Source organism: Arvicola amphibius, chromosome 3 (assembly GCF_903992535.2).
Source record: "Arvicola amphibius chromosome 3, mArvAmp1.2, whole genome shotgun sequence".
NCBI lineage: Eukaryota > Metazoa > Chordata > Mammalia > Rodentia > Cricetidae > Arvicola > Arvicola amphibius.
Window position 1 is genome coordinate 180,025,089 of NC_052049.1, and position 27,077 is coordinate 180,052,165.

At 43.9% G+C, this 27,077-nt stretch overlaps 1 protein-coding gene across 5 annotated transcripts in view; it reads right to left on the reverse strand.

The window, feature by feature from the left end:
- Positions 1-26,664, reverse strand: part of Cnot10 (CCR4-NOT transcription complex subunit 10) — a 48,586-nt gene extending 21,922 nt beyond the window's left edge. For 4 of the 5 annotated variants that reach the window (XM_042054772.1, XM_038322878.2, XM_038322879.2 and 1 more), the window contains exons 1-10: positions 26,403-26,664; positions 17,928-18,022; positions 17,025-17,186; positions 15,003-15,153; positions 11,407-11,549; positions 9,781-9,867; positions 9,033-9,116; positions 5,124-5,241; positions 2,189-2,338; positions 576-778 (exon numbers count right to left, since the gene is read on the reverse strand). In XM_042054772.1, the coding sequence (XP_041910706.1) occupies positions 576-778; positions 2,189-2,338; positions 5,124-5,241; positions 9,033-9,116; positions 9,781-9,867; positions 11,407-11,549; positions 15,003-15,153; positions 17,025-17,186; positions 17,928-18,022; positions 26,403-26,424 (1,215 nt within the window). In that variant the 5' untranslated portion in view covers positions 26,425-26,664. The remainder of the gene's footprint in view (positions 1-575; positions 779-2,188; positions 2,339-5,123; positions 5,242-9,032; positions 9,117-9,780; positions 9,868-11,406; positions 11,550-15,002; positions 15,154-17,024; positions 17,187-17,927; positions 18,023-26,402) is intronic. The other variant, XM_038322880.2, reaches the window with a different exon arrangement.
- Between the last annotated feature and the right edge of the window lie 413 nt (positions 26,665-27,077).

Here is a 27,077-nt window from a genome sequence, read left to right on the forward strand (position 1 = left end):
GTCAACTGCTTCTACCTTCACACACCCAGGGAACACAGGCAGAGGGTTAGGGGACTTGGGAGTTCTTATTTTCCCCACTTTTCACTGACCCTTCTCCAGCAGAGATCCAGAAGACAGCTACTAACCTAGAGAAAATGATGCAGGGCAGCCTATTTCTAAACACTGTGGACAAATGTGTCGGCGAAGATAGTTGACTGTATGTGCTTCCCTGAAGGGAATGCTGTTTAATGTCGTCCTGCCCATTCTGGATCAGAATCAACTGTTCTCTTCTCTTAGCACTGTGTATACACACTATCATCATGCTTGCAGACGGCACAGGGCAGACCCAGCAGGAGGCACTGTTCAGACAGGCAGTTTTCTCATTGGCATCAACCTTTTCCCAAGAATCAGAGTTAAGCAAGTGACATTCTGAAACTAAATCCAACCCCAACTGCTAACAGAAGACTCCTCTGTAAATTCAATGAGGGTGAAAAAAAGAAACAAGGTCTTAGATTCCCAAGAATGCTTTGCTCTCTGTGTAACAAGTATTGGAGAGGAGAAATAGAGGTTCAAAGAGATACCCAAGGAGCACTCACCCCTTTATTGGCAGCAATGCAGCATTCAGCCAGTCGGAGCCAAAGCCGGGGATTTGCATGATAAACCTGAACAGCTTCAATCAGACACTCGAAGGCAGCAAGGGGCCTCCCGATGTGCAGCAGCTGGATCCCACAGTTATAGAGCAGCTCATACCTTTTGTTGCTTAGCAGTGTACACATGGGTCTTCCAGAAAACTTTTTGCCTAGCAATCAGAATTGGAGACTAGCTCATTAAAGTTCAGTTGCACTGAAGGCATTTGTTTTTCCAAGTAAACACTTGTATGTTCAGTACCAACAACCACAATTTCAACTGTAATCAGTGGCTCTCTCCAATGTGGTCTCTCCATGCTTAACCCTACAAGAATCTGTCAGTCCTATCAGATGTCTGTGCTAGTTGGGACAGAGATGGCCTTGCTTGTGTCACTTCTTCTGGTAATGTTGCTTCAGGGAGTGAAAGAACTGAAGTGAGAGTCACTGACTCCCTGAACCGTCTAGCACCTTCAGCTTGGCCAATTTGTTACCACTGCTACACGCTTCCAGTGATTCATACCCCCAACAGGACCACTTGCCATATAGAATGTATTTTCATCTTTCTGTCTTCCTTCCTTTCTTTCTTTTATTTTTTGAGGCAGTGTTTCTTTGAGTAGCCCTGGCTGTCCTTAGAACTAACTCTCTTTGTAGACCAGGCTAACCTCAAATTCAGAGATCTGCCTGCCTCTGCCTCCCAAGGGCTAGAATTAATGGTGTGTGTTAACACGCCCATCAGAGAATATATTTTTCATCAACTAAGTGCTTATGATTTTAAAAATTAGAAAATTGCTTGATTTAAAGCATTTTTGATCAAGGATCCATATAATCTGATTGTTCAATAACAAACTTCAGCAATGCTTTAAAGCTGTCAGATGCCACCAATACATCACTTTGGAAGTTCTGCCAACAATTTAATAATGCCGGCCTGACAGTCAAGAAGTCCTAATGACTTAATTAAAACTGACTGACATATCATGTAGGATTACTGATTCAAATACAAAACAAAACAAACGGAAGTAACTGAATTCTTTTTGCCTTTTCTTTTCTCCCATGCCTGTGTGTTTTCGTGTGTGTTTGTGAGTCTAAACTAGAAGTCAACAATCTCCCTCAATCTCTCGTCTTCTTTAGGCAGGCAGTGTCTTTCAATCAAACTGAAGCTTCCTGATAGAGGGGCCTCACTAGCTGGCTTGTACCAGGACTTCACCTTTGCTTTCTAAGGCTGGAATTACAGGTGAACTGCCCTGGGCATACAGCATTTATGCAGATCCAGGGGTCGAAAGTCTGCTCCTCTTGTGTAATTGCTGAGACATTTCCTCAGAGCTCGCTTTTTCATAATTCAAAATTTTCTTAGCTTCTTAATACCAAGGTGCAAGAACTACTGAAAGTATCCAGAGCCAAGTCTGTACACATGCCTGCACCCTTGACAGGATGGCTGCCACTCCTTTTACTATGACATCTTACAAAAACCTGTCTCATCCTCTGAGCCCTGACTGTATCTCCCACACCGAGGTCTCCTCCCTAATGCTTGCTATCTCACTCACGTGTTTCTCAAGGAGGACACTGCAGTTCCCAGCGCTGCTTACCTGGATCAGTGCTACTTGTACTGAGCTGAGCACAGACATTGTCATTTTCTTGCAGAGCCTTCTTAAAGTAGAAAATCCCCAAATTGTGCTTGCTCATGGCAAAATGGATGCAACCAAGGTTATTCCAGAACATGCACCTCAAGCATTCACCTGAAAACAACACAAACCACTTTATCTACAGGATTTTGTTTTTGCAGTCCCTCATATAAAAATCAGGTCTAACTGCTGTCAGTTACCTAACCTGTTTGGAATGTCACTTAGTCACTAGAGGACAGTTCACGAGGCATGGTGTAAGTGCGAGGACTGGACAGGGCGACATGACACCCTCTCTGGCAGATAATATCATTCTTAAAAAACCCTGCATACTTTTCTTCTGACTTCATTTTCAACAAGTGACAAAAAATTAAAAATACATACGCCACCTGTCCACAGTGAAATACATACAAACTGCAAACAGTGGAGCAATCTAAACACGGAGGCTGGAGCTTAGTGCACTGCGAGAACTGGCTTAGCATGTAGAAGGTCTTAAGTAGAACACATGCATGCACATGGAAAGAGCTAAAATACATTAAGAGAAGAATAACAACAAGGAGAATGTATGCAACAGAATATACAGTACTTGGGAGGTGGAGGCAGGTGGATCTCAGTGAGTTCAAGGTCACCATGGTCTACAAAGCAAGTTCCAAGACACATAGGACTGTTGCACAGAGAAACAAAACAAAACAACAAAAACAAAAAAGAGTATAGAAACCCTGTTCCATCTGAAGCTTAGTTCCCATTCTACTTACTCTATCCACCCATCCACCCATCATACTACCTACCACCTGAGACAGGATCCTGTGTATAAAAGGCTGCCTCACTGGAACTCTCCATGCAGTTGAGAGTGACCTAATTCTCTTGCCTCTACCTCCTCAAGTGTAAACATCACAGTCATGTACCAGCACTTGGTGTGCGGTACTATCGATGAAGTCTGGTGCTCTGTGCATGACAGGTGGGTGCTCTACCACCTGAACTACACTCAAGCACGGTTTTCATTATTTTGAGAGAGGGCCTCACACTGTCGCCTTGGTGGCCTAGAATTTACTAGGTAGCTGAGGCTGGCTTTGAACTTTGGAAGTCCTTCTGCCTCATCCTCCCGAGTGCAGGGACTGCAGTATCTTCTGTCACACCTGACTGGGCACGATTTCTTAGCTTAGGTATTATCTAATCTGGTTTGTCAGTTACCCCTCGACGTGTATGTCAGAGAGGCCTTCTGCCTGCTTCAAACACTCATGCCCACCAATATTTCTCATTTGTTCTGTGACTCGAACTTGAATGTATGTGTGTATTTGTGTTTTTAATCACAAAAAACATTTTTTTTTTTTTTGTGGTCAAAATCTTTAGCTATTTCTCCAAACTCTACAGCACTAGGATTTTGGATAATGTTCAAACAAGCCTTCTTCACCACAGAGCAGAATATTCCTCCCAGTTTCCTTCTGTGCTTTTGTTTTATTTTCACATTTCAATCCTTTACCTGGATAGATTTTCATTTTGGTATAATGAAAATAACCCAAACTTAGCTTTCACTTTCACTATTTATGGACGCTTGTGTAGTGGCAAAGGAGTAGTGCATGCCTATAATCTTAGCATCTGAGAGATAGAGGCAGTAATACAGAGTTCAGGGTTATCCTTGGTCACACAGCAAGTTCAAAGGTAGCCTGGTCTATGTGAAACTGGGTGTGGTGGCTCATGCCTTTAATCTCAGTACTAGGGAGCCAGAGTCAGGCAGCTCTCTGAGTGTGAGGCTGGCCAAGGTTGCATAGTAAGACCCTGTCTTGAAATGAAATTACAGAAAAGTGTACTGGTTAGCATACCATACTTTAAACTTGTAATACACAATGCCAGATTATGACAAGTTGGTTAACAGGATATTCACTGCTAAATACCAAGGTTGTATGCTTTGAATGTTTATATATTTTGGTTTTCTTGAGGCAGGGTTTCTCTGTTATTCCTAGCTGTACTGGAACTTGCTTTGTAGATCAGGCCGACTTCATGTCCAGCTCTAGACCTGTTGCAGTTTTCTCAGAGTATACTTGTGATCTGAGAGATCATTTTATACCACAACAATAAAAACATTAGAAACAGAATTGAGGAGAACAAGCTAGGGATGTAGTATAACAGGCTGGGTGCTTACTAGCGTTCATAAGCCCTTGCACATCAACAAGCCCCCAGCACCACATCACCAGGGGCAGAGGCACAAGCCTGTTCTTCTACCTTTGCAGAGCTAAGAGAGGTAAGATTGAAAAAAAAAATCACGGTCAATCTTGACACACTAAGTTAAATAAACAAGATTAGCCCAGGCACAGGAGATACACAAGACCCAAAGCTAAACAAACCCAGGACGGTTAGGGGTGTGTGTTTAAAGAATGTCCAAGAGGAACCAAGAATACAACTGACTTTCTCCACTCTCCAGTGAACTCAGACACCAAACTGGAGGAAGGTGGAAGGCCCACAAGTTTGTAGATAGAGGCTATGTGTACATCAGAACAGAATCCAAAACAAAGAATACAAACATTCAAATACATACACACACACACACACACACCAGGAACAGGTAACGAACAGGTAAGGTTAACGTAAAGGAAAGATGTGATGAGCCCTCTTTCAACGTGAAAACAGATTATATGCTAAAAATTTTATTTTTGCATGAAGAAATAGGAAAACCCTGTTTTAAGACAGAGCTCTGAAAGGCAGCTTGGCTAGCCTCAAATTTGAGACACCCTTACTTCAAAAGTCTACCCAGAAATGGGATTAGACTGTGCCACCATACTAGACTTAGAACATTTCCACCCAAAGATGAACAAACACCACTCCGAAAAAGACTGGTGTGTGGGGTGGTGGGGGGACCCCAAGCAATAAGGAGTAGACCACCCAAAACTTTACAGTTTCCTTTTACCTGTCTTCATGAAGCCTGGGTGCTCGGCGATGTTTGAACTGTTCAACAGCTTCACTGCTTTTCGGTAATTGCCCCTTAAGTACTCAAAATTGCTCTTAAGAAACAGGGAGGGTGCAGACTGTAAAGAAAATATAAAAGTCATTTAAAATTTGTTTTCAGTTCTTTTTTGCATGATCAAGACTACACTGCTGTGCATGAAAGTGTTTAAGACATAAATCAATCAGCTGAATCATGCCACAGGAAACAATCTCTAAATGCTGCATAGATCTTGCTATTTAAAATCCTGAAACTTACAGAGAACAGCCTGTGATGTGTCCACCTAAAAACACCACGACATGTGTGCATAAGAACAGAGCTCGCTCACAGAGTATTAACTGACTGTTCCCATGCACTGCAGTCTCCCAGTGCCCAGCACGGTCTATGTTCAGGTGATCTTCTGCCCTAGCCCCTTACACAGTTGGGGATAAAAACACACAAGGCTGGGTCTGGCTTATCTGGAAGTCAACTGTACAGCACAAACTAAGACTTTTGTTTTAATGGTTATTGCAAAATTGATGCTAATGTCAGTTTGAATGAGAATGGCCCCCTAGACTCATATATTTGAAAACTTGTTCCCTGGTTGGTAGAACCATGTGGAAGAATAAGAAGGTGTGGTCTTGTGAAGGAGGCGTGTCACTGGAGTCAGGCTTTGAGGTTTCAAAAGTCCATACATTCACAGATAACTATTGATGCCTTGTGCTTGTGGATCAGAGAGAAGCTCTCAACTACTGCTCCAGTACCATGCCTGCCTAACTGACATGCTTCCTGCCATGATGGTCACGTACTCTAATCCTCTGGAACTACAAGCCCCCAAATTAAAAAATTCATTTCATAAGTTGCTTTGGCCACGGTGTCTCCTCACAGCAGGAAAACGGTAATTTAGAGAGTGATCTTCCTTATTTCTTTTTGATTTTAAAAAAGATTGTGGTGGTTTGAATAAGAATGGCCTCTATAAATCAGACAGTGGTGGCACATGCCTTTAATGCCAGGATTTTGGAGACAGAGGCAGGCATATCTCTCTTGAGTTCCAGGACAGTTAGGGCTACACAAAGAAATCCTGTGGGGACGGGGGATTAGCCCCCATAGGCTCATATATTTGAATGCTTGGTCATTAGGGAGTGTACTACTTGAAAGGTCTTCTTGTTAGAGTAGGTGTGGCCTTGTTGAAGAAAAGTGTCACCAGGGGTGGCCTTTTAGGCTTCAAAAGCTCAAACCAGTTCAGCGCTCTCTCTGCTACCTGGGGATTCTGATGTAAACTCAAAGCTACTTCTCCAGTGCCAGTCTGCTCATGTACACCATTCTCCCCACCATATTGATAACGGACTAAACTTCTGAAATTGTAAGCCAGTCCCATTTAAATGCTTTCTTTTATAAAAGTTGCCTCTGGTCACGGTGTCTCTTCACAGCAAAAGAACATTGACTAAGACAAAGACGAGTTATTTTTTAAGTTATGTGTGTGGTGGCGAGGGGTGGAGGGGAAGAACAGACAGACTGAGTACGGATGCTACAGAAACCAGGGTAGAGTGTCAGATATCCTGGAGCTGGGGTTCATGGTCTTGAACTTCTGACCCTCCTGCCTCTATCACCCAAATGTTGGTACTGTAAGACTGAGCCCCCACACCCAGGCTTTTTATTTACATATGTACTATGGAGAAATGCCTTGTTATTGTCATCTCAAGATCTTATTTTAATTATTCTATGTGGATGTGAGTGATAGTGTGTGCACTGGAGTGCAGAGCTCTGTGAGGTCAGAAAGGGCTTTAGATTCCCTGGCGTTGGAGTTACAGGCATCTGTGATCTGCCTTATGTGGGTGCTGGGAACCAAACTTATTTTGCAAGAGTAGTGAGAGATCCTAACTGCTGAGTCATCTCCAGTTCGGGGAGGGGGGGGTGGGGTTAAAATGGTTTCACTGTGGCGCAGGCTGCCCTCGAATTCCTTATCCTCCTGCCTTCACTTCTGAAGCGATAGAACTGTATCCTCTGTGTGTGTGTGTGTGTGTGTGTGTGTGTGTGTGTGTGCGCGCGCACAAGCACATGTGAGAGTATGAACTTAAGACTAAACCCAGAGATAATTGTTGTGGAATATTAGTGTTACATTCATTCATGCTGTGGAATATTTGTTTAATGATGCAAAGATATGCTGCATTCTTTTATGTTGCATTTGTTTAACTCTGTAAAGCTGTTTACTTCGCCTGCCTAAAATGCCTGATTGGTCTAATAAAGAGTTGAATGGCCAGTAGTTAGGCAGGAAAGAGGGATAGGCAGGGCTGCCAGGCAGAGAGAATAAATATGAGAAATCTAGGCTCAGGAGAAGGAGGAGGAGCAAGAAAAGAAGGAGAGGAGGGTACGGGGGCTCAGCCAGCCCTGGAGTAAGAAGGAAAGAAGATATATAGAATAAAGAAAGATAAAAAGCCCAGAGGCTAAATGTAGTTAAAGAGAAACGGAATAATATAAATTAAAAAGCTAGCTAGAAACAATCCAAACTAAGGTTGGGCATTCATAAGTAAGAATTTCAAGTCTCCATATAATCACCTGGGAGCAGGTGATGGGCCACCAAAGAGCAAAGAGTGAAAAGCCAACTACAGAGGACTGCTTGCTAGGCTAGTGCTCAGTGCCCTGCCACTGAGCTATCCCCAACAGTTCTCATTACTTAGGATTCAAGTTTACCTTTCACTTAATAACCAATAACCAGTTATAAAGGGAAACCGTATTACTGTATAAAAGGAAGAACGTTCAAACAGCAAGTTTGTTTGTAGGCACTACTCTTTCTACCCCGCAATTGTTTCTTTGGATTTCAAACCACTGTCACTAAATCTTCACACTGTCTGGCCTCCAGAGAGTGCTGATTCACAATGCAATCACACACAGAGGTCTGGACACTGGAGGTTGAAAACCTCCATCCCAGCATTTACTCACTTGCTCATAAACATGCTCTCCTTCTATGGTCTAGTTCTCCCCCTCTCTCAGCCTTCTGTTGGCCCAGAGATGATCTGGACACTAAGAAATCATAATCTCAGGATTATGATCTAGGCGGAGCCACTTCCAAGTCAAGTATTCATGGCCTTGGGTATAAGCAGTAAACTATACAACAATCACCAACTATTTTATATATCTATTTAGGGTTTTTTCCAAGACAGTTTCTCTGTGTTGGAATTAAAGGTGTGATGGAGGAGTGTCTATGTGTTACTTTCATTATTAATAAAGATACTGCCTTGGCCCTTTAAGAGAACAGAAAATTAGGTAGGCGGAATAGACAGAACAGAATGCTGGGTAGCAGGCAGTGGGGAGACGCTTCAGGCACTCGCCATAGTGAGTCACCATGATTCTCCTCTCCGAGATGGACGCAGGTTAAGATCTCTCCTGGTAAGCCACACCTCGTGGTGCTACACAGATTACTAAATATGGGTTAAAGGAAGATGTGAGAATTAGCCAATAAGAGGCTGAAACTATGGGCCAGGCAGTGTTTTAAAAGAATACAGTTTCCGTGTAATTATTTTGGGCAAAGCTAGCCGGGTGGCAGGACACAGCCCGCCGTTCCTTCTACAAAGGTGTGTGCTGCCACAATCAATTTTTAAAAACAAATATATATATAGTTGCACAGACTTGTGTGCTGAGGCCACAAGAGAACGCGTAGCCTACCCTCTCTCCCTGTTCTGTTGAGACAGGCTCTCCCTGAACCTGAAGTCTGTGTTTTCAACGGTAGGCTGGAAGCCAGCAAGCCAGGAATCCTCCTGGACCCCTCAGAACTTGGGTTAGAGGCATGTGCTTTACCACTAAGCCACCCCTCACTGAAAGAAAACTAACAAATCCTTAGTCCAAATAGAAAAGTCAGAAACTGACACCACAAGAAAAAGTCCAGAAGGAACTTACATTTCCAGCTGTGTTCATGACAGACTTGATTTCCCGTTTGCATGCCTTCAGGGACTTCATTTGGATGTATGCTCTGACTTTATACTGTCAAGGAGGAAGGAAAGGGTGTAAGATGGTGGGCCATTTACACATGTTCAAATTCGAGTTTCCAGCCGGGCGGTGGTGGCGCACGCCTTTAATCCCAGCACTCGGGAGGCAGAGGCAGGCGGATCTCTGTGAGTTCGAGACCAGCCTGGTCTACAAGAGCTAGTTCCAGGACAGGTTCCAAAGCCACAGAGAAACCCTGTCTCGAAAAACCAAAAAAAAAAAAAAATTTGAGTTTCCAGTGCAGGACACTAGCTCTCATCTGCTTACAACACAATCAAATTCCAGTCACATGCAAATGCATCTTATAAATTATCTTAAATATTTGTTTTCTTTTTTGTGGTGCTGGGGACAGAATCTAAGGTGTTGTGCATTGTAGACAATAATTCTACTGAGCAAAAAAAAAAACCCTACAAATCTACATCTGCATAATTTACCTTATATGTATAATTTTAAATTTTCATATATTGACTTATATTTTATGTTATTTCAAAGTCCTATAAAGTAAATTAAAGAAGTTTTATATATATATAAAGTAAATGTATTTGGAGGGAAAACTATACTTCTAAACTACAAGTCTTCCAACCTGAGTAAACACACTGCCTTGAATTAGTGTTCCTCTCACACTGCTTCAGGGCATGTCCACCCTTTGAATATACACTACCTGGTGTATCTTGGACTTTGCAGCCTCTATTAGCACTCCACTCTCAGCCTTAGGATTAGATCCATCTTTGCTGCTGTTATTGCCAGTCTGTATAATAGGGAAACAAAGTCAATCAAATAGTTATAACCATAACTGATTTTCAAGTGAGCTATGTACAAAGTGCCCAAGTCAAGTAGCCCTAGGCCATTTTCAAACTGAACCTGCTGCAGAGCCCACTCCGAGGGACTATGGGTCAGGCCAGCATGGCATTCCTAACAGGAAACTCACCGATGAACATAACTATGGACCCATTTAATGTCACGGCTGTCACTCAGACTATCTCTCTAGAACCCAAGACACATTCTGCCTTCTTACACCCTCCTCTGTCAGAATCCTGCCGGCACCACTGAGCCCTGACTTCCTGAGGAAGTACTCCATTTCCCACCCTCCTCCTGCTCGGACCCACTTCCCCTCTAATGAGCTCACCCCGGCCGCTCTCCACACTCAGACCCTGCTCATTTCAGTACCACCATTCATCCCGTTTGTGCTGTTTCCTCCACTAGGGCAGTTACTCTGCTCCATCCCTCCTTTTCTGACTGGTCAGTCTGCATATTCAAATCAAACACTCAATCCCTGGAGATTCTCTAATTTTCTTCCTCTCTCCCCATGACCTCACTGTGCTGCATCCATCCCTTCCCTACAGAGGGCCCCAAGGACAAGGGCTCAGTGTTCCTACTGTCAGATTAGAACCTACCACACATAGACATGCTGTGGTATACTGTTCTTGTATCCTGTAAAGATTTGTCTCTCATATTGGTTTAATAAAATGCTGATTGGCTGGGCGGTGGTGATGCACACCTTTAATCCCAGCACTTGCACTGGAGGCAGAGGCAGGCGGATCTCTGTGAGTTCAAGGCTAGCCTGGTCTATAAGAGCTAGTTCCAGGAAAGGCTCCAAAGCTACAGAGAAACCCTGTCTTAAAAAACCCAAAAATAAGTAAGTAAATCAGTAAATAAAACAAAACACTGATTGGCCATTAGCCAGGCAGGAAGTATAGGCGGGGCAACCAGATTAGAAGAATTCTGGGAAGAAGAAAGGCTCAGTCTGCAGCTGCTACCCAGAGGCAGAGGAAGCAAGATGAAAATTCTGCACTGAGAAAAGATACCAAGCCATGTGGCTAAACATAGATAAGAATTATGGGTTAATTTAAGTTCTAAGAGCTAATTAATAATAAGCCTGAGCTAATAGGCCAGTCAGTCTATAATTAATGTAGGCCTCTGTGTTTCTTTGGGACTGAATGGCTGTGGGACCAGGTGGGACATAAACTTCCATCTACATATATATATATATATATTTATTTCAACAAATACTACAAGTACCAAATATGAAAATGAAATATTATACAACACAAAGTTTAGGAAGATTGCTATGAGCATTCAGTTGGAATCTCTTAACCCACCTGTTGGGGTTGAAAATGTAGACCATGCAGATGTTAGTAAAAGAAAAGTTTTTAAAAGGCAGTTTACAAGGGTTAGACAGATAGCACAGCTTCTGTGAATCACACTCCATAAAGCTGCTAGGATACTACCTCACATGATAGACATGGGAAACACTTTTTAAGTCTCAATCTGATGCTTGGGAACTCACCTCGTTCTTCCCGTTTTTGTTGCTGCTGCCCTGTGATATCATTTTTTCTAAGACAGCAAGAAGATGTAGAGCTTTCTCAGCTTGGTGGGTTAATATATACAAGTCTACAAGCAGAAAGCACACTGCTTGGGCAAATTTCTCTTCTGACAAAACAAACACACAAATAGGAAACGTTACAACCCAAGGTTGAGCATACACCTCTGCTTCCTCCTAAACAGGACACAGAGCTCTGAAAACAAAGCACATCTTCATTCAAACAAAGAATGTCACTAAAGCCATGAAAGAAAGCAGCATCCTTTCCTGGTGCTGTCATTGTTCTAGTGGGTTCTCCAGGCCTCATTCAGGTAGTCAGCGAGTATTCTTTTATAGTCTTCCTAGAGGCAGCCATGTAGTGGGAAGAAGCCTTAATTCAAGCATTTGCTTCATTACTTACTAATACACAATACCTCTGCATACCACTTAACTTCCAATTTTTATTTTCGTATGACTGCATACGTGTGTGCATTTTTTCCCCACACATAAGTGTATACAGAGTATGTGTGGAAGGTCAGAGGCTTTGCTTGACTACTGCATCTAAAAGTCTCTATTTAATCAACCTCTATCTTCTTACCTGATTTTAGCACTATTCCATAGCATTCAACTACTCCCGTGAGTGACAAGGATAACGATTTCCTCTGCTAAGCTCACTGCAATGCCCCCTACACTGCAAAGCCATGCCTGGCTCATAGTATTGGTGTGTGCACTCAATAAATGTGCTATGTGAAGAGCATGCACAACAGGGCTCCAACCTGCATAGATACTCTAGAAGCACAGCTACAAAGATGGCAGAAAGTTCAATGTCTGTGGGAGAGGAGAGGAGACAGCCACAAAGCATTTATTTTAGAACAGTGACTGTACTCTATATACCCAGATGCACAAAGTACACCAGGAGTAAATCCTGACGTAAGCTATGGACCCTGCGGGACTGTGATGTGTCACTGTGACTCATCCACTGTAACATGCACACTGAGACTTACCAATGGGGCAGCTGCTATTGGAGTTACAAATGTTGATGAGGAAGGCAATAGAAAAGAGCTGCGCTTTCCTCTCAGTTTTGCTATGAATCCAAAACTGCTCAGAATATAACCAAAACCAAAAAACAAACTCCAACTATTAAAAAGTAAACAATTTAGCTGAACATGATGCTGCATGCCTTTCAGCCCAGCACTCAGGGGAGGCAGGTAGACCTCGAACTGTTCTAGGTCAGGCTGGTCCACGTAGCAAGTTCCAGGTCAGTCAGGGCTACACAGTGAGATACTGTCTCAAAAATTAAAGGCGAGAGAGGTGGCTCAAAGGTTAAGAAAGCTTGCTGCTCTTCCAGAGGATCTGAGTTCCTAGCACCCACATCAGGCAGCTTACAATTGCCTGTAACTCCAGCTCTAACTTCCTGATATCCATATTCATGTGCACACACCCATACACAGACACACCTCCAACACATATCATTTAAAAAGTACTTAAGCTGGGCAATGGTGGTGCGATGGTGGCGCACGCCTTTAATCCTAGCGCTTGGGAGGCAGAGGCAGGTGGATCTCTGTGAGTTCAAGGCCAGCCTGGCCTACAAGAGCTAGTTCCAGGACAGGCTCCAAAGCTAACAGAGAAACTTTGTCTCGAATAACCGAATAAAAATAAAATAAAAATTAAAACTACTTAAAATATAAATAAACGAAAACTTTTAAATAGAAAAATTAAAGTAATTTACAATAATTTTCAAAAAAATAAATAGATCCATATGACTTACACTGAATTTTATGTTCTCTTAGCCACAGTAGAGCTCAACAGCATTTTGTGAGCTGTTGGCAGAATTCAGAAAAGCTCTGCCAATGCTTTCTAGCACACAGTGGGAAGCAATTCTGACAGATAGCTTCACGAAGGGACTTAGTCCCTAATACACAGTCCTTACCACTGCCTCTCTCCTGGCCAGCCTACCAGTCACCAAACTGTCAGAAAGACAGGTAACTCAAAATGGTTCCCTAGAGTCATTCACCAACTGCTCACCGAGCTGTCAGAGGGCCCTACATAGCCTCTTCCCAAGTGCCACAGGGGCAGAAGCACACTCCACCACCTGCTGTATAGGAACCACCAATAGACCGGGGTTCGCAGCTTCTGAGTCCCCTTAATGGTCTGATCTAACAGAAAGCACAGACTCCCTGTGGACTGGAGAACACTGGTGCTCTCTAACCATACACCAGCAGCTGTTTATCTGCTACTCCTTCCTGCTCATCAGCACCCACCTTTCCCAATTCTTACGACTAGCATCAGAATGCAAAAACAAACCCCTATTTGCTCTCTGCATGCACAAATTTCAGCAGGGCAACAGAGAAATAAAAATACTACACTGTCCTTCTGCTTTTTTGAGACAGGGTTTCTCTGTAGCTTTGGAGCCTGTCCTGGAACTAGCTCTTGTAGACCAGGCTGGCCTTGAACTCACAGTGATCAGCCTGCCTCTGCCTCCCGAGTGCTGGGATTAAAGGTGTGTGTCACCACTGCCTGGCTCCAAAATGGCCTTTTAAAAATGTTTACTTTAGACACATGAGTGTTTTGACTGTGTGTATGTATGCGTATGCCTAGTGCATGCTGAGGCCAAATGTAGGGCTGGGAGGCAAACCCAGATTCTCTACAAGAGCAGTAAGTACAAAACACTGAGCCATCTCTCCAACCCCCCCAATCTCCTTTTCATGTACATTATGGTACAAAGGGCTCTGAAATAAGGTAGTATTTAAGAGGAAAGAAAAGATAAACATCTTTCTACTATCTAACAGTTCATTCTTTCCCTTCCCCTCTTCCTACCTTCCTTCCTTTTTTGATAGGGTCTCAGTATGTGTCAGAGGATGACCCTGAACACCTGGTCCACAAGATGCTAGGATCACAGGCATGTGACAGCATATGGGGGCACCTTTAAAACTCAGGTGAGGAGGAGTGCTAAAGGAAACTGGACTTCTCTAAGTGTCATAGAAGCTTATCTGGTCTAAACTCAAATGGAGAAAGGTCATTTTATATGTGTGTGCTCAGGTATGCAGTTGAATGTGAGTACATGTGTGTAAAAGACAGGAATCTTTGCAGTTGTTCCTTAGTGTACCTTCATGAATGTCTATGCACCAAATGCATGCCTGGTGCCTGAGGAGGCCAGAAGAGGGCATCAGATCTTCTGAGAGTGACAGATGATTGTGAGCAGCTATGTGGGTGCTGGGAATTAAACTCATATCCTAGGAGAATAGCCAGTGCTCTTAACTACTGTCTCTCTCCAGCCATCTCTCCAGCCCCTGATTCCAGTATTCTGAGACAGGTATTTCAATAGCCTAGAGCTTCTTAAGCAGCAAACTCAAGGGATCCACCTGTATATTAAAAAGCACACACTACCACACTCGGCTGTTTTCATTTGGGCTCTAGGCAGTGAACTTAGGTCCTTACACTTGCAAAGCAAGCAGTCTACTGACTAAGCTATTCCCTTTAAATGTTGACATATAGCTTTAATTTAGGTCATCTAGATAAAAAAACCACTAGAGAATTTTGCAAGTAAGAGTGGATGAGATTTCTGGCTTGACAAGATAACATACCAAAAGGTTCTATGAACTGATAAAGCTTTTCACCAACAGATATGGCCTCTGTATACTGCCGCAGATGATAAAGAATGACTGCTTGATTATAATACAACATGCTGTTTTCAACGTCATCTAATCCATCCATCTCTTCAACAGCTGAGTGAACCTACAAAACAATCCAGACAGAATGTGTTCTAACAACAGTAGAACAGACTGCAAAGGTGAAAGACCTTAGCTGGATGTGTGGCACACCCCTATAATTTCAGCACCCAAAAAGCTGAGGCAGTACTAGTGTAAATCCAAGATCAGCCCAGGCAATAGTGAGTTCCAGGCTAGCTTCCAAATAGCGTGTGCGCAGATGTGCACCGCCACGCCCAGCTCTAGCACATCTTACTTTCCTATATCTCAACAGTACCTTCACCAGGCTGGGGGCACACACTCAACACTGGGAGGAAGGGACAAGCAGATTCCTGAGTTCAAGGACAGCCTGGTCTATAGAATGAGTTCCAGGACAGTCATGGAGAAACCCTGTCTCAAAAACAAAATACAAAACAACAAAAAATAGTATCTTCAGGTTTTTAATTTTTTTAATTTTTTTTTTTTTTAAATTTTTTTTTTTTTAGTTTTTCGAAACATGATTTCACTGTAGCTTTGGAGCCTGTCCTGGAACTAGCTCTTGTAGACCAGGCTGGCCTCGAACTCAGAGATCCGCCTACCTCTGCTTCCTGAGTGCTGGAATTAAAGGCGTGTGCCACCATTGCCTGGCTCATGTTTTTAATTTTTAAAAAAATTTACTTATTTATATTTTATATACGAGTGCTCTGCATGTATACCTGCAGGCCAGAAGAGGGCATCAGGTGTTATTAAGATGGTTGTGGTGCTGGGAATTGAACTCAGGTCCTCTAGAAGGGCAGCCAGGGCTCTTAACTGCTGGGCCATTTCTCTAGCCCATATTTCCACTTTTTAAAACAAGATTTCTGAGATGGGTCTCATTCTATAGCCCAGGAGGACCTCAAACACACAGCAATCCTCCTGCCTCATCTTAATAAGTGAAGGGATTACAAACTAGGTTTGCATTTTATTTCCATTGTTTTTCTTGTCTGTTTGGAACAGGATCTCACTATATAGCTGTGGCTGTCCTTGAAATCACAGAGTACTGTCTCCTGAGTGTTGAGGTTAAAGGCATGCACACCTGGCTTACTTGTGGGCTTTTTTTTTTTGAGAAAGGGTCTCCTGTAGCCCTCCTGGCTTGGTCTAGAACTAATTTTGTGAACAGGCTGCCTTGAATTTCTTTACATTTCAAAACAAATCTCTAATTATGTATACCACACATAACTAAAATTCTAGTCACACTAAAACTAACATCTCTTTGCCATCATAAAAATTAAAATGAATAATCATATAATGTTATAAGATTAATTCTGACATCTCCCCAAATCATGCAGTAGTTTAGTAAACACGGATCCAACAACTTTGGTATGGCTGATGGCATGGAACCTAAAACTTCACAGAACAGAGTGGTTCACAATCAGACTTCAGCTACACATACGGTTGAGCATGACATGGCAGGGGAGTTCACAGGCTGGGAAAGACCCTGGCTGACCAGCAGCTCAAGGGAGCTCATCATTACTTATCCAGCCACTACCTTCATATTAAAAGGTGTCTTAATAGCGAAAACTTCATTTCTATAGACAGGCAGCCTTTTGTAATGTTAGTTTATTTTTTGAGAATTTCTATTGTTGTGTGACCGAGTGTGGAAAGCCACTATGAGAACTAGAAGGCGACATCGCGCATCTCCTCTGCTGCTCTCCGTCCTTTTCTTGAGACAGGGTTTCTCACTGGCTTTGCTGGTCGCTGCCTCCCCGGTGCTGGGACTAGAGTAATAGCTAAGTCCAAACAAAACTAATGGCAACAAAGGATTCAGAGAAGCAGAAGTTCTGTCTTTAATATCAAGCAAGAAATCACATTTATTTTCCTTAACTTTTTGTATTTCACAACTTAACACAACAAATTTTTACAGTTAAATTCATTTATCACCTGATTCTTCAGCTGGTTAAGTGTTTGTCTCAAATTATCTGTTGTTGTTTGATTATTTTTAAAAAATTCAGCTACTGCTGTATTCAAAATTATTTTGTAATCATCTTTGTTTATATCTTGGAGACAGGCAAGGTGTTGCAGACAGGCATCATAATTTCCAGACTAAAAAGAAAAGACAAACAAAACCACATATATGTACACAAAATTCCATATTAGCTTTAAGAACAGTACAGCTTTTCCAAGCACATTTCCCTCATCTCACTTGTTTTAACGTGGGGTCCCCCTAGCATTCTAATGAACGCCCTGGGTAGAGCACCAGGCCCTCCAGAGGACACTGCGCTACGTTTTCCTAAGACTCCAACTCTCACACCAGCAGGCAGAGCTGACACATGTGTGCAGACATGACAGACAGTGCACACATGCTGCTGCAGGGTGTGGGTCGGAGGCCAGCCAGGAAAGGTCAGATCCTAGTAAATATACTTTGAATGCAAATGAAATTCTTTTGTTTAACTTGCATGTATATCGTAAGACTTTTTCATATTGTTTATGTCAGATAAGTTGCAATTCTGACAACAAATATTTGGTGGTCCACTTTAAAGTACACTCAAGACAAGAAATGGACAAAGTATGGAAATGTAAAGACTGACCCACACATTTATCAATCCAAATTTAAAAGACTCAAACAACACTGGAGTTAAAACATGTTTATGAAAACAAAAATTTGGGGGTAGCTCAAAGTATTTCCATCTTTTTAGCATGTTTATATAAAATGAAACCCACTTCTCCCTAAAGTTAATTCCTGAATTATGACAGAATACAATTTATAAAAATTAAATTTGTTTTGAAGTGAGTTCTACTCAGCAGACCCACTCTGAGCAACTGAAGAGAGAGACCGTGTCTTACTGTGAAGGCCTGGAAAGCACTGGTAGACAGCTCCTTCTCCTGGTCAGTGACCCCAGACGACTGGCCTGCCCCTTCATGTTTCTCGGCTCCCTGATCTGCAAACACAAAGTTTCTTTAGAAATGGAAGCTGGGACTGGCAAAAGGGCTCAGCAAGGGAAAATACTGTTTGTACACAAGACTGACAACCCGAGTTTGATCCCCAGATCTTAAAAGATGAAGAAAACTAACTTCTACAAGTTACCCTGACCTCCACATGGGTCCACAGCTCATCGCATGTCCATGCACACACAGAATCAATCTGCACAATCTCTTTTGTTGTTGGGGGGGAGGGGTGTTGAGGAGTAGATTACATACAGTCTCACGTACTCAACAGCCTCAAACTCAGCATTTCATTCCCAGTGCTGGGCATGTGCCCCTATACCTGTCACGTGTGTGTGTCTCTGTATGCCTGGAGATTTAGGATCTTGAGCACTTGCTCTGGTTACCAGACCTGAGGTGACATCCTATTCCCCAACAAAATATGGCCACTTATCCTTGATAAACTAAACAAAATAGCCAAATTAATAGTAAAAAGCAGATGTGTCCTAATAATGTCCTCAGGTCTACCTTCAGGGTTCTGAAGTTAGGTTGAGGATCGAGTAGAGCCAGAGTTATATCTAAGCAGACCCTATTCAAAGCGTGCACGCGCGCACGCACGCACACACACACACACACACACACACACACACACCATGTATGTTTCCTGTGAACTGAGATGATAGTAGCGAGTTGAGATTATAGTGACTTAGAGGAAGAGCTCTTACCTAAAATACCCAAGGTCTTGGGTTCGATTCCCAGCAACACAAAAAATTAACAAATGAACAGGATGTAAATCAGTTGGTAGGCTTTTTGCCTAGCACCTATGGTTCAGTCCTTTGCACTGCATAAACCAACTATGGTTGGTGATGCCTAGCACTCAAGAGGCAAAGTCAGGAGACTCAGGAGTTCAAGGAGTTCTTCATTTAGCTATCTAAAGGTCAGATTAAGACAGGAGACCCTAACTCAAAAAACATTGGGGGCTGGAGAGATGGCACATAGTTAAGAGCACTGGCTGTTCTTCCAGAGGTCCTAAGTTCAGTTCCCAGTAATCACATGGTGGTTCACAACCATCTGTGAGATCTAGTGCCCTATTCTGGTATTCAGGCAAACATGCAGAAAGAACATTGCACATGTAATAAACAAACAAACAAACAAACAAATCTTTAAAAATAAATTAAACCAAAAACAATGTTGGTTTAGAAAGCAGAGGCAGGAAGACTGTTAGAAATCCAAGAGTTCAAGACCAGCCCAAGGAAGATAGTGGGATCCTGTTTCAAAACTAAAATACAGAGTGCTGAGGAGTTTCATCCAGGCAGGTGAGTGTGTGCTATCCCGGGGCAGACTGTCCAGGAAGAGAGCACAGCCCCCCACCCCAGCTCCTGCTGCAGGATTTCTCTGTTCCACTTGACCCTGCCCTGCCCTGCCCCCATGTCTGCCCTTGTGTCTGAGGTGGCCCTGGAATACCAGGTATCCCTGTTTCAGTGCTGAGGAGTTTCATCCAGAGAGTCAGGAACAGTTCCTGCTCCTGCACTGAGGAGATCCACCCAGAGAGTCAGTCACAGCAGACTGGACCAAGACACCAAGACTCTCCTGGCTCCATTTGAAGGAAGAGATGGGCAGGCGCCAATGCAAGAATTCCTCCAACAACCTGAAAGGCAACATGACATCACCAGAAACAAGGGATCATGAAACAAGAAGAATTGAACACCCTACTCCAGAAGAAATAGAAGAAATCGACTTTAAACGGAACATTATGAAAATATTAGAGGACCTTAAACAGGAGGTGAAAAACTGCCATAAAGAAATAGAGTTGACAAACAAAAAGATCGAGGAAATGGATAAATCTCTCAAAGATACCCAAGAAAAACAAGAAAAAGCAATCAAACAGGTTAGGGCAACAGTTCAAGACTTGAGAAATGAAATGGAGATGATGAAGAAAACACAAACCGAGGGAAGGCTGGATAGGGAAAATCTGGGTAAATGAACAGGAACTGCAGAGACAAGTATTACCAACAGAATACAAGAGATAGAATAAAGAATCTCAGACACTGAAGATACTACAGAGGAAATAAACTCACTGATTAAAGAACAAAAAAAATCCAACAAATTCTTAACACAAAACATCCAGGAAATCTGGGACACTGTGAAAATACCAAACCTAAGAATAATAGAAGTAGAAGAAGAAGAAGAGTTACAACTCAAAGGCCCAGAAAATATATTCAACAAAATTATAGAAGAAAATTTCCCCAACCTAAAGAAGGATATTCCTATGAAGAACCTTTATCTGGTGATGGATGGAGATAGAGACAGAGACCCACATTGGAGCACTGGACTGAGCTCCCAAGGTCCTGATGAGGAGCAGAAGGAGGAAGAACATGAGCAAGAAAGTCAGGACCGTGAGGGATGCGTTCACCCACTGAGACAGTGGGACAGATCTAACAGGAGATCACCAAGACCAGTTGGAATGGGACTGATGGAGCATGTGATCAAACTGGACTCTTTGAATGTGGCTGATGGTGGAGGCTGACTGAGAAGCCAAGGACAATGGCATTGGGCTTTGATTCTAAGGCATGGATGGGCTCTGTGTGAGCCTTGTCAGTTTGGATGCTCACCTTCCTGGACCTGGGGGGAGTTGGGAGGACCTTGGACTTCCCATAGTGTAGGGAACCCTGACTGCTCTTTGGCCTGGAGAGGGAGGGAGTGGGGGTATGGGTGGAGGGGAGGGGAGTGGGAAGAAGGGAGGAGATGGAAATTTTTAATAAAAATAAAAGAGGAAAAAAACCCTAAAATACAGTAAAGTGCTCATGTTGGCAGCACATTTACTATAACTGGAATGGCAGCAGATCAAGAAGGCCCAGCTGCAGGGATGACTTGAAGATCTGTAAAGTGTTCCATACTTAATACCAAAACCAAATCAAAGTAAGGCAGTAGTGATGTTGGCTGTGTGGTAGAGGTGCTTGCCTAGGAGTTAGGGCCTTGTTTGAGCCCCAGCTCGCTCTCTCTCTCTCTCTCTCTCTCTCTCTCTCTCTCTCTCTCTCTCTCTCTCTCTCTCTCTCTCTCTCTCTCTGTGTGTGTGTGTGTGTGTGTGTGTGTGTGTGTGGTGGTGGTGGTGGTAGTGGTGTGTGGGGGGAGATCCTAACTATTCAGTAAGGTACTGAAGATTTCAGATTTCTTTTTCTTTGAGACACTAGCTCAGACTAGTCTCGAATTTACTATATATCTCAGGGCTAGCCTCAAAAATCATGGCAATCCTCCCATCTCAGCCTCCCAAGTGCTGGGCTTACAGGATAAGCCATGGTGCCCATCTATGATACTGAAGATTTTAAGCATCTATCATCCACTAAAATCAGACTCACATAGCCACAGATGTCATCATCCCTAGAAAATAGAAAAAGACTGGGGCTGACAGACTCTGGAACTCATTTCCATGTCTAGAGAACTGAGTTGCATATTCTCAAATATTAATCAACCATAGTTCACCTACATCTTTTACTTCAGAGTAACAATTAAAAAAATACTTCAATGAGATCACTGTTGTTTTGCTTCTTCTCTATGTGCAGGACTGTAATCAGTTTTCCAGTGTTTTAAAAGCCATGCACTATTTGTAGTTGCTGACTGCTTACCAGACAGCGTCTGCACATAATCCCACAGTGTGTCTTTACTTGTCCAAAAGTATTCTCCGTTGCCAATGGAAAGCGGGGACGATCGCTCCTCCAGAAGCTTCACCTTCCTTCTGCCCTGGCCTAAGGAGCACGGCTGACGCAGGCTTACAGAGCTCTTGGATGCACAAACCTTAACATTCTTTAAGCTGAAAGACTTCATTTCTAACCACACACACACCTTTAGGTTTCAACCACAGAACAGAAACGTAACACCTCTTCCAAATGGAAAGAGGTCAGTTAACTGACAGCACAGACATATTCCAACACAGAATGTTAACACTTCAAAGCAGACTGGAGGATGACTACAAACTGTGCCGTCCACACGCAGTCCCGGGCAGTCAAGGAACCACTGGAACACAATGCTAAGGCTAAGACAGACAGTATGGTCACAAAACATCAGCAATGCCTGGCAAGGCAAAGTTTTAAATGATGTCCTTTCATTTCCTTTTATTTTGTTTTTGAGACAAGCTCTCATGTAGTCCAGGCTAGCCTCAAACTCACTATGTGAGTTTCAACGATTCATCTCCACTTTCTGAGTGCTGGGATGTAACCCTCACTGAAGTCATCAGAGAGCTGTTAGGACAGCTCAGATGTGGTTTCTACCACCCAAAGGAAAAACTGAATTCATCCAAACTCTGATATTGGCTTCAACACAATGCAAAGAAGTTACATGGTCATAGCGTGATGTGGGCTGAGATGGCTCTGTGGGTGAGAGTGTCTGCTCTGCAGCAAGGCGATATGAGTTTGAATCCTCAGTCCCCACGTAAAGAGCTGGAAATGGCTGTACACCCTTCTTCACAGAGACAGGAGGGTCCTGTCTCAAGAGAATGAGATAGTGGAAGACATGTGTTCTCTGGCCTCCACTTGCTAGCTCATACACTCATGTATATGTAACACACAGAGAACAAGGGGGTTATATTTTACAGTTCCAGCCCCACAAACTATGTTCCTTCTATTTTAAGATAAGCGCAGCTGGAAAAAAATGGGAGGACACACATTCCAGAGACCAAAGTAAGGTACTGGAAGTCGCAGCACTGTGGTTTTACACATCCTAATTGTCGGGTGGTGGTGGTACACGCCTTCATCCCAGTACTCGGGAGGCACTGGTGGATCTCTGTGAGTTCAAGGCCAGCCTGGTCTACAGAGTTAGTTCCAGGACAACCAGAGCTGTTACACAAAGAAACTCTGTCTCAACAAAACCAAAATCAAAAAGAAAACAAACAAACAAAATCAAAAAACATCCTGATCAAATCTGTTCTCGGGGTAGCTGGGTGCCATGGTTCATTGTTCAGAGGCAGGAACATTGTGGGCTTAAGGACATCTTAGAATACTAAGCAAATTGGAGGAAGACAAGCGTGATCTCCATCTGCTCTTTGCCTTTTTTGTGTTTTGTTTTGTTGAGACAGAGTCCCAATCTGTAACTCAGAAAGGCCTAAAACTTATCACATTTCTCAGGCTGACCTCAAACCTGTGTGTAGTTCTTCTGCTGGGATTAGGCTGTGTCAACACGCCTGGCTGACTTGCTATTTTATCACAAAATCTCTTACACATTCAGGCACCCTGCCACCCATCATATAACACAGTCATAGGGCCTCACCAGACAGAGGCTGGAATGCTGCCATTTCATCTTGGACATTTAGCATCCAACACTGAGGCAAATGGGGCATGATGACACACATCTGTAATCCCTGCACTTTAGGAGGTTGAGGCAGGAAGACTTTGAGCCTGAGGCTAGCGTAGAATCTACTGGTTCATCAACTGCCAAGGAGCCACATAATCCAGAAACAAATGAAAATCTGTTCTTCTCTGTTAAACAATCCTCAGAACCAATTTAAAGGCAGACAGGATGGCGTGTCTGTAATTCCAGCACTCCCACAGTGAGATAGATGGGCAGTGAAGACATCCGAATCTCTTGGGAACCTGGAAGGCAACTGTCTTGGAGTATATAGCACAGTGGCAAACAACCAGAGAGATCTTGTCCCAGATACAAAGTGAGCAGCTAGAAGATGACTCAGTGGTTAAGAGCAGTATATTGTCCTTCCAGAGTTTCGTTCCCAGTACCCATGTCAGAGGGCTCACAATTGCTTGTAACTCTAGTTCTAGGGGACCGACACCCTCTTCTGAATTCTGCAGACACTGCACTCACAGGCATATAACCACATGCAGACATACAAATGTACATATTTAACTCAAAATAAATCTTTTTCAAAAAAGGGGAAGATGAAGACACCCAAGGCTTTTCCATGACTTCCACACACGTCATGGCACATGTGTATCCCTCACACTTTACAGACCATATACACACATACCATATACATAAATTTACAAGATGAAAAGTAAAACAGATCAGTGAAGCAAACAGGATGGATGCAAAGAGACTGACAACCCTTTCTGCAGGCTGATGTGAACAGAGACAACCTTAAAGAGTATGTACTATTCATCAGAGGACCAGGGTGTGGATCCTAGCACCCACATGGGGCAGCTCATAACTGCATGTAACCCAAGCTCCAGGGCATCAAAACACCTTCGGGTATCCTCCAATATCTCTCCAAATATGCATATACCCACATGAAGACATGCACACATATACATAACCTGGGCAGTGGTGGTAGGTAGCCTTTAATTCCAGCACTTGGGTGGCAGAGGCGGATCCCTGTGAGTCCAAAGTCAGCCTGGTCTAAAGAAGCAGTTCCAGAACAGCCAGGGCTATACAGAAAAACCTCACCACGAGATACCAGAAATAAAATAAAAATAAGTCTTATTTAAAACAAAAAAAAAAGACTAGTATGAAAGAGGAAATATGGAGACCCAAAGGTCAGAACCATGTCACTGAAAACAGCGGGTTCACGAGAACTTTGCCAAACTCATCTCCTTCATACAAATCCAACACCTCACCAGGAACAGGGTCCTCCTCCAAGAAGGTCAAGGCTGCTCTGGATCTTTCTTTTTCAGTTAGACATGTCACACAGCTCTTAGCAAACCGGGGTCAGGTCCTCAGGGCAGGCTGTGCTACAGCCACGCCAACACCTGCAGCAGTGCCTTTGCAAAGGAACAAGTGACCAGGGAAGCAACGCTGCATGACTGAGCTAGGACTCAAACTGGGTAGCCCTACGGATCTAGAAAGATGATTCCAGAAAATGAATGTGTGGCCTTAATCAGCAGGAATGTCTTAATTAACAAGGACGAAGTTGGTTCCTCATCTGGACTTGGACAGGCACTGCATCCCCTTCAGCCGTCCTACAACATATGGATCATCCCTGCACTATGTTCAGATCTCTGCTCAAACATTACCCCGGCAGGGGTTGGTTCAGCTGGGGGCTCAGAGGGTAAAGATGCTTGCAGCCTGAAGATACAAGCCTGATCATTTGAGTTCAATCCTTGGAAGTCAAAGCATGCACGACACATGCATTCACACACACTCACAGATAAAACATTAAAAAAAAATCACCTGGGGGCTCAGGGATTAAGAGCACATACTGCTTTTCAGAGGACCCGAGTTTGATTCCCAGCACCCACTACCACATGTACCTACAGCTTCGGGGAATCCAATGCCTCTGACAGTCTCTGCAGGTATCTGTGTTAAAGTGCACGCACTCACAATTAAAAATAATTATAAAAAAACAAAACCACAATAAAACCAAAATCTCACAAGAAGCCGTCCCTGACCAACCTATCTAAAATTCTATAGCAGCAGGCACGGCGGCACACACCCATTTAATTAACCCAGCCCTCTTGAGACAGAGATCGTAAGTCTTTGTGCATTTGGGAACAGCATGGTCTACAAAGCAAGCGCCAGGCCATCCTGTGACCCTGTCTCGATCACTAATCAATTTTATCAACCAATTCCACGGTACACTCTGTTAGCTCAACACCTGACATCTTTATTGTTTTCTTCCGGGACCACTGAGAGGATTCTCCAGCGGTTCTGTGTATCTGCACCTGAATTGGGACAAGCTTACTTTAACAAGTTCATTTGTCAGTTGTGGAGATGGGAACCCCCTAAAACCTATGTCACCTGACATCCCCCCTTTCTGATTACATTTCACTGTAAAAAGTGTGCTGGCCACTTTAAATTCTTGTCACTTCAGTTTCTTTCACTAAAACCCGAATACCACAAATATTACTTCCTTGAAAGAAACAGAGCCGACTTTCCAGGTGACAGGCTGATATTCCCTAGTGGAATAGCAGAGAGACACTACAGAAAACCATAGAGTAAGAACTTAATCTTAGGGCCGGGCAGACGGCTCAGCAGCACTTACAGAATTCTGGACTAAGACTGAGCTCCCAGCAGCCACACAAGGCGGCTCACAACGGCACAGACCAGAACGTCACGTCTATTTAAACAGTTTTCAGAAAGAGGATTTCACAGGACACAGGAAAATTGCCGACCCGAGCCCACTTTCAGTGTCTGAACCTGGGGACCTTTGGACAACCGTGTATGCTCGAGAAGACCTTTCCTTGAAGCATCTGGAAAGCGGGGTGACACAGCTGAGCTTCCTGGGCCAGAACGATCTTGAAGCACAAGGCAAGGGATGGTCTGCAGTGGATTCAAGAGAAGTCACTGCAGAAAACCACTGGACGTGGGACCCGAGGGCTCCCAGCGGAGACAGCTGAAAAGAGGGACGCGCGGGGGCACAGGGGCGAAGACAAAAGGCCTCGAGTCCCCCACGCGGGCCCCGCCGTCCCCGCGCGCAGTGTGTCAGTCAGCCCCCGGGTCGCGGCGCGGGCGCCTCACCTGCAGGCTTGTCTGCAGCCATCTTCCCGCCTCGACTCGAGTTCTTCCCTGCAGGTGGCGTGGCCCCGACTCCCGCCGCCGGGCTGGCCGCTGGTTCTGCAAGGCGGGGGACAGCTCTAAGCTCAACCCGGCTCCGCTCGCCTCTGGTTCGGGACCACGGGCTGAGGAAGTGACGAAGCTACGGTTGGTCGTCTAGCAACAGCACCAACATAGCCGCCTGTGCAGGGCTGTTTTCCCCGCCATCCACAGCTTCCGCCCGGTAGCGGCCGAGGAACACACTACTTCCGGGGCGGGGCCAGTTGCGCCGACAGCTGGGCGTGGGAACAGTGGCTGGTCTCAGCCCCGGAAGCTCGTGCCTCTCCTAAGCCGGAAGTGAGCTAGGGCAGGTCCTGAGTGAAACAGGAAAAGGCAGGGATTTTTGTTCCGCGTCTCACCAAAAGATAGGCATCACACCTGACGTTTATGTGCCAAGCGCTGGGCCTGACATGGCCTATACTGACTCACTGGTTTCCCACAACAACCCTATGTTGCGTTCCCTCCCCAGATAAAAGACTTTTTTTTTCTGAGACAGGATTTCACTGTGTAACAGTCCTGACTGTCCTGAAACTCTATGTGTAGACCAAGCTGGCTTCAAACACATAAAGATCCTCCTGCCTTTGCCTCTCGGGTACTGGG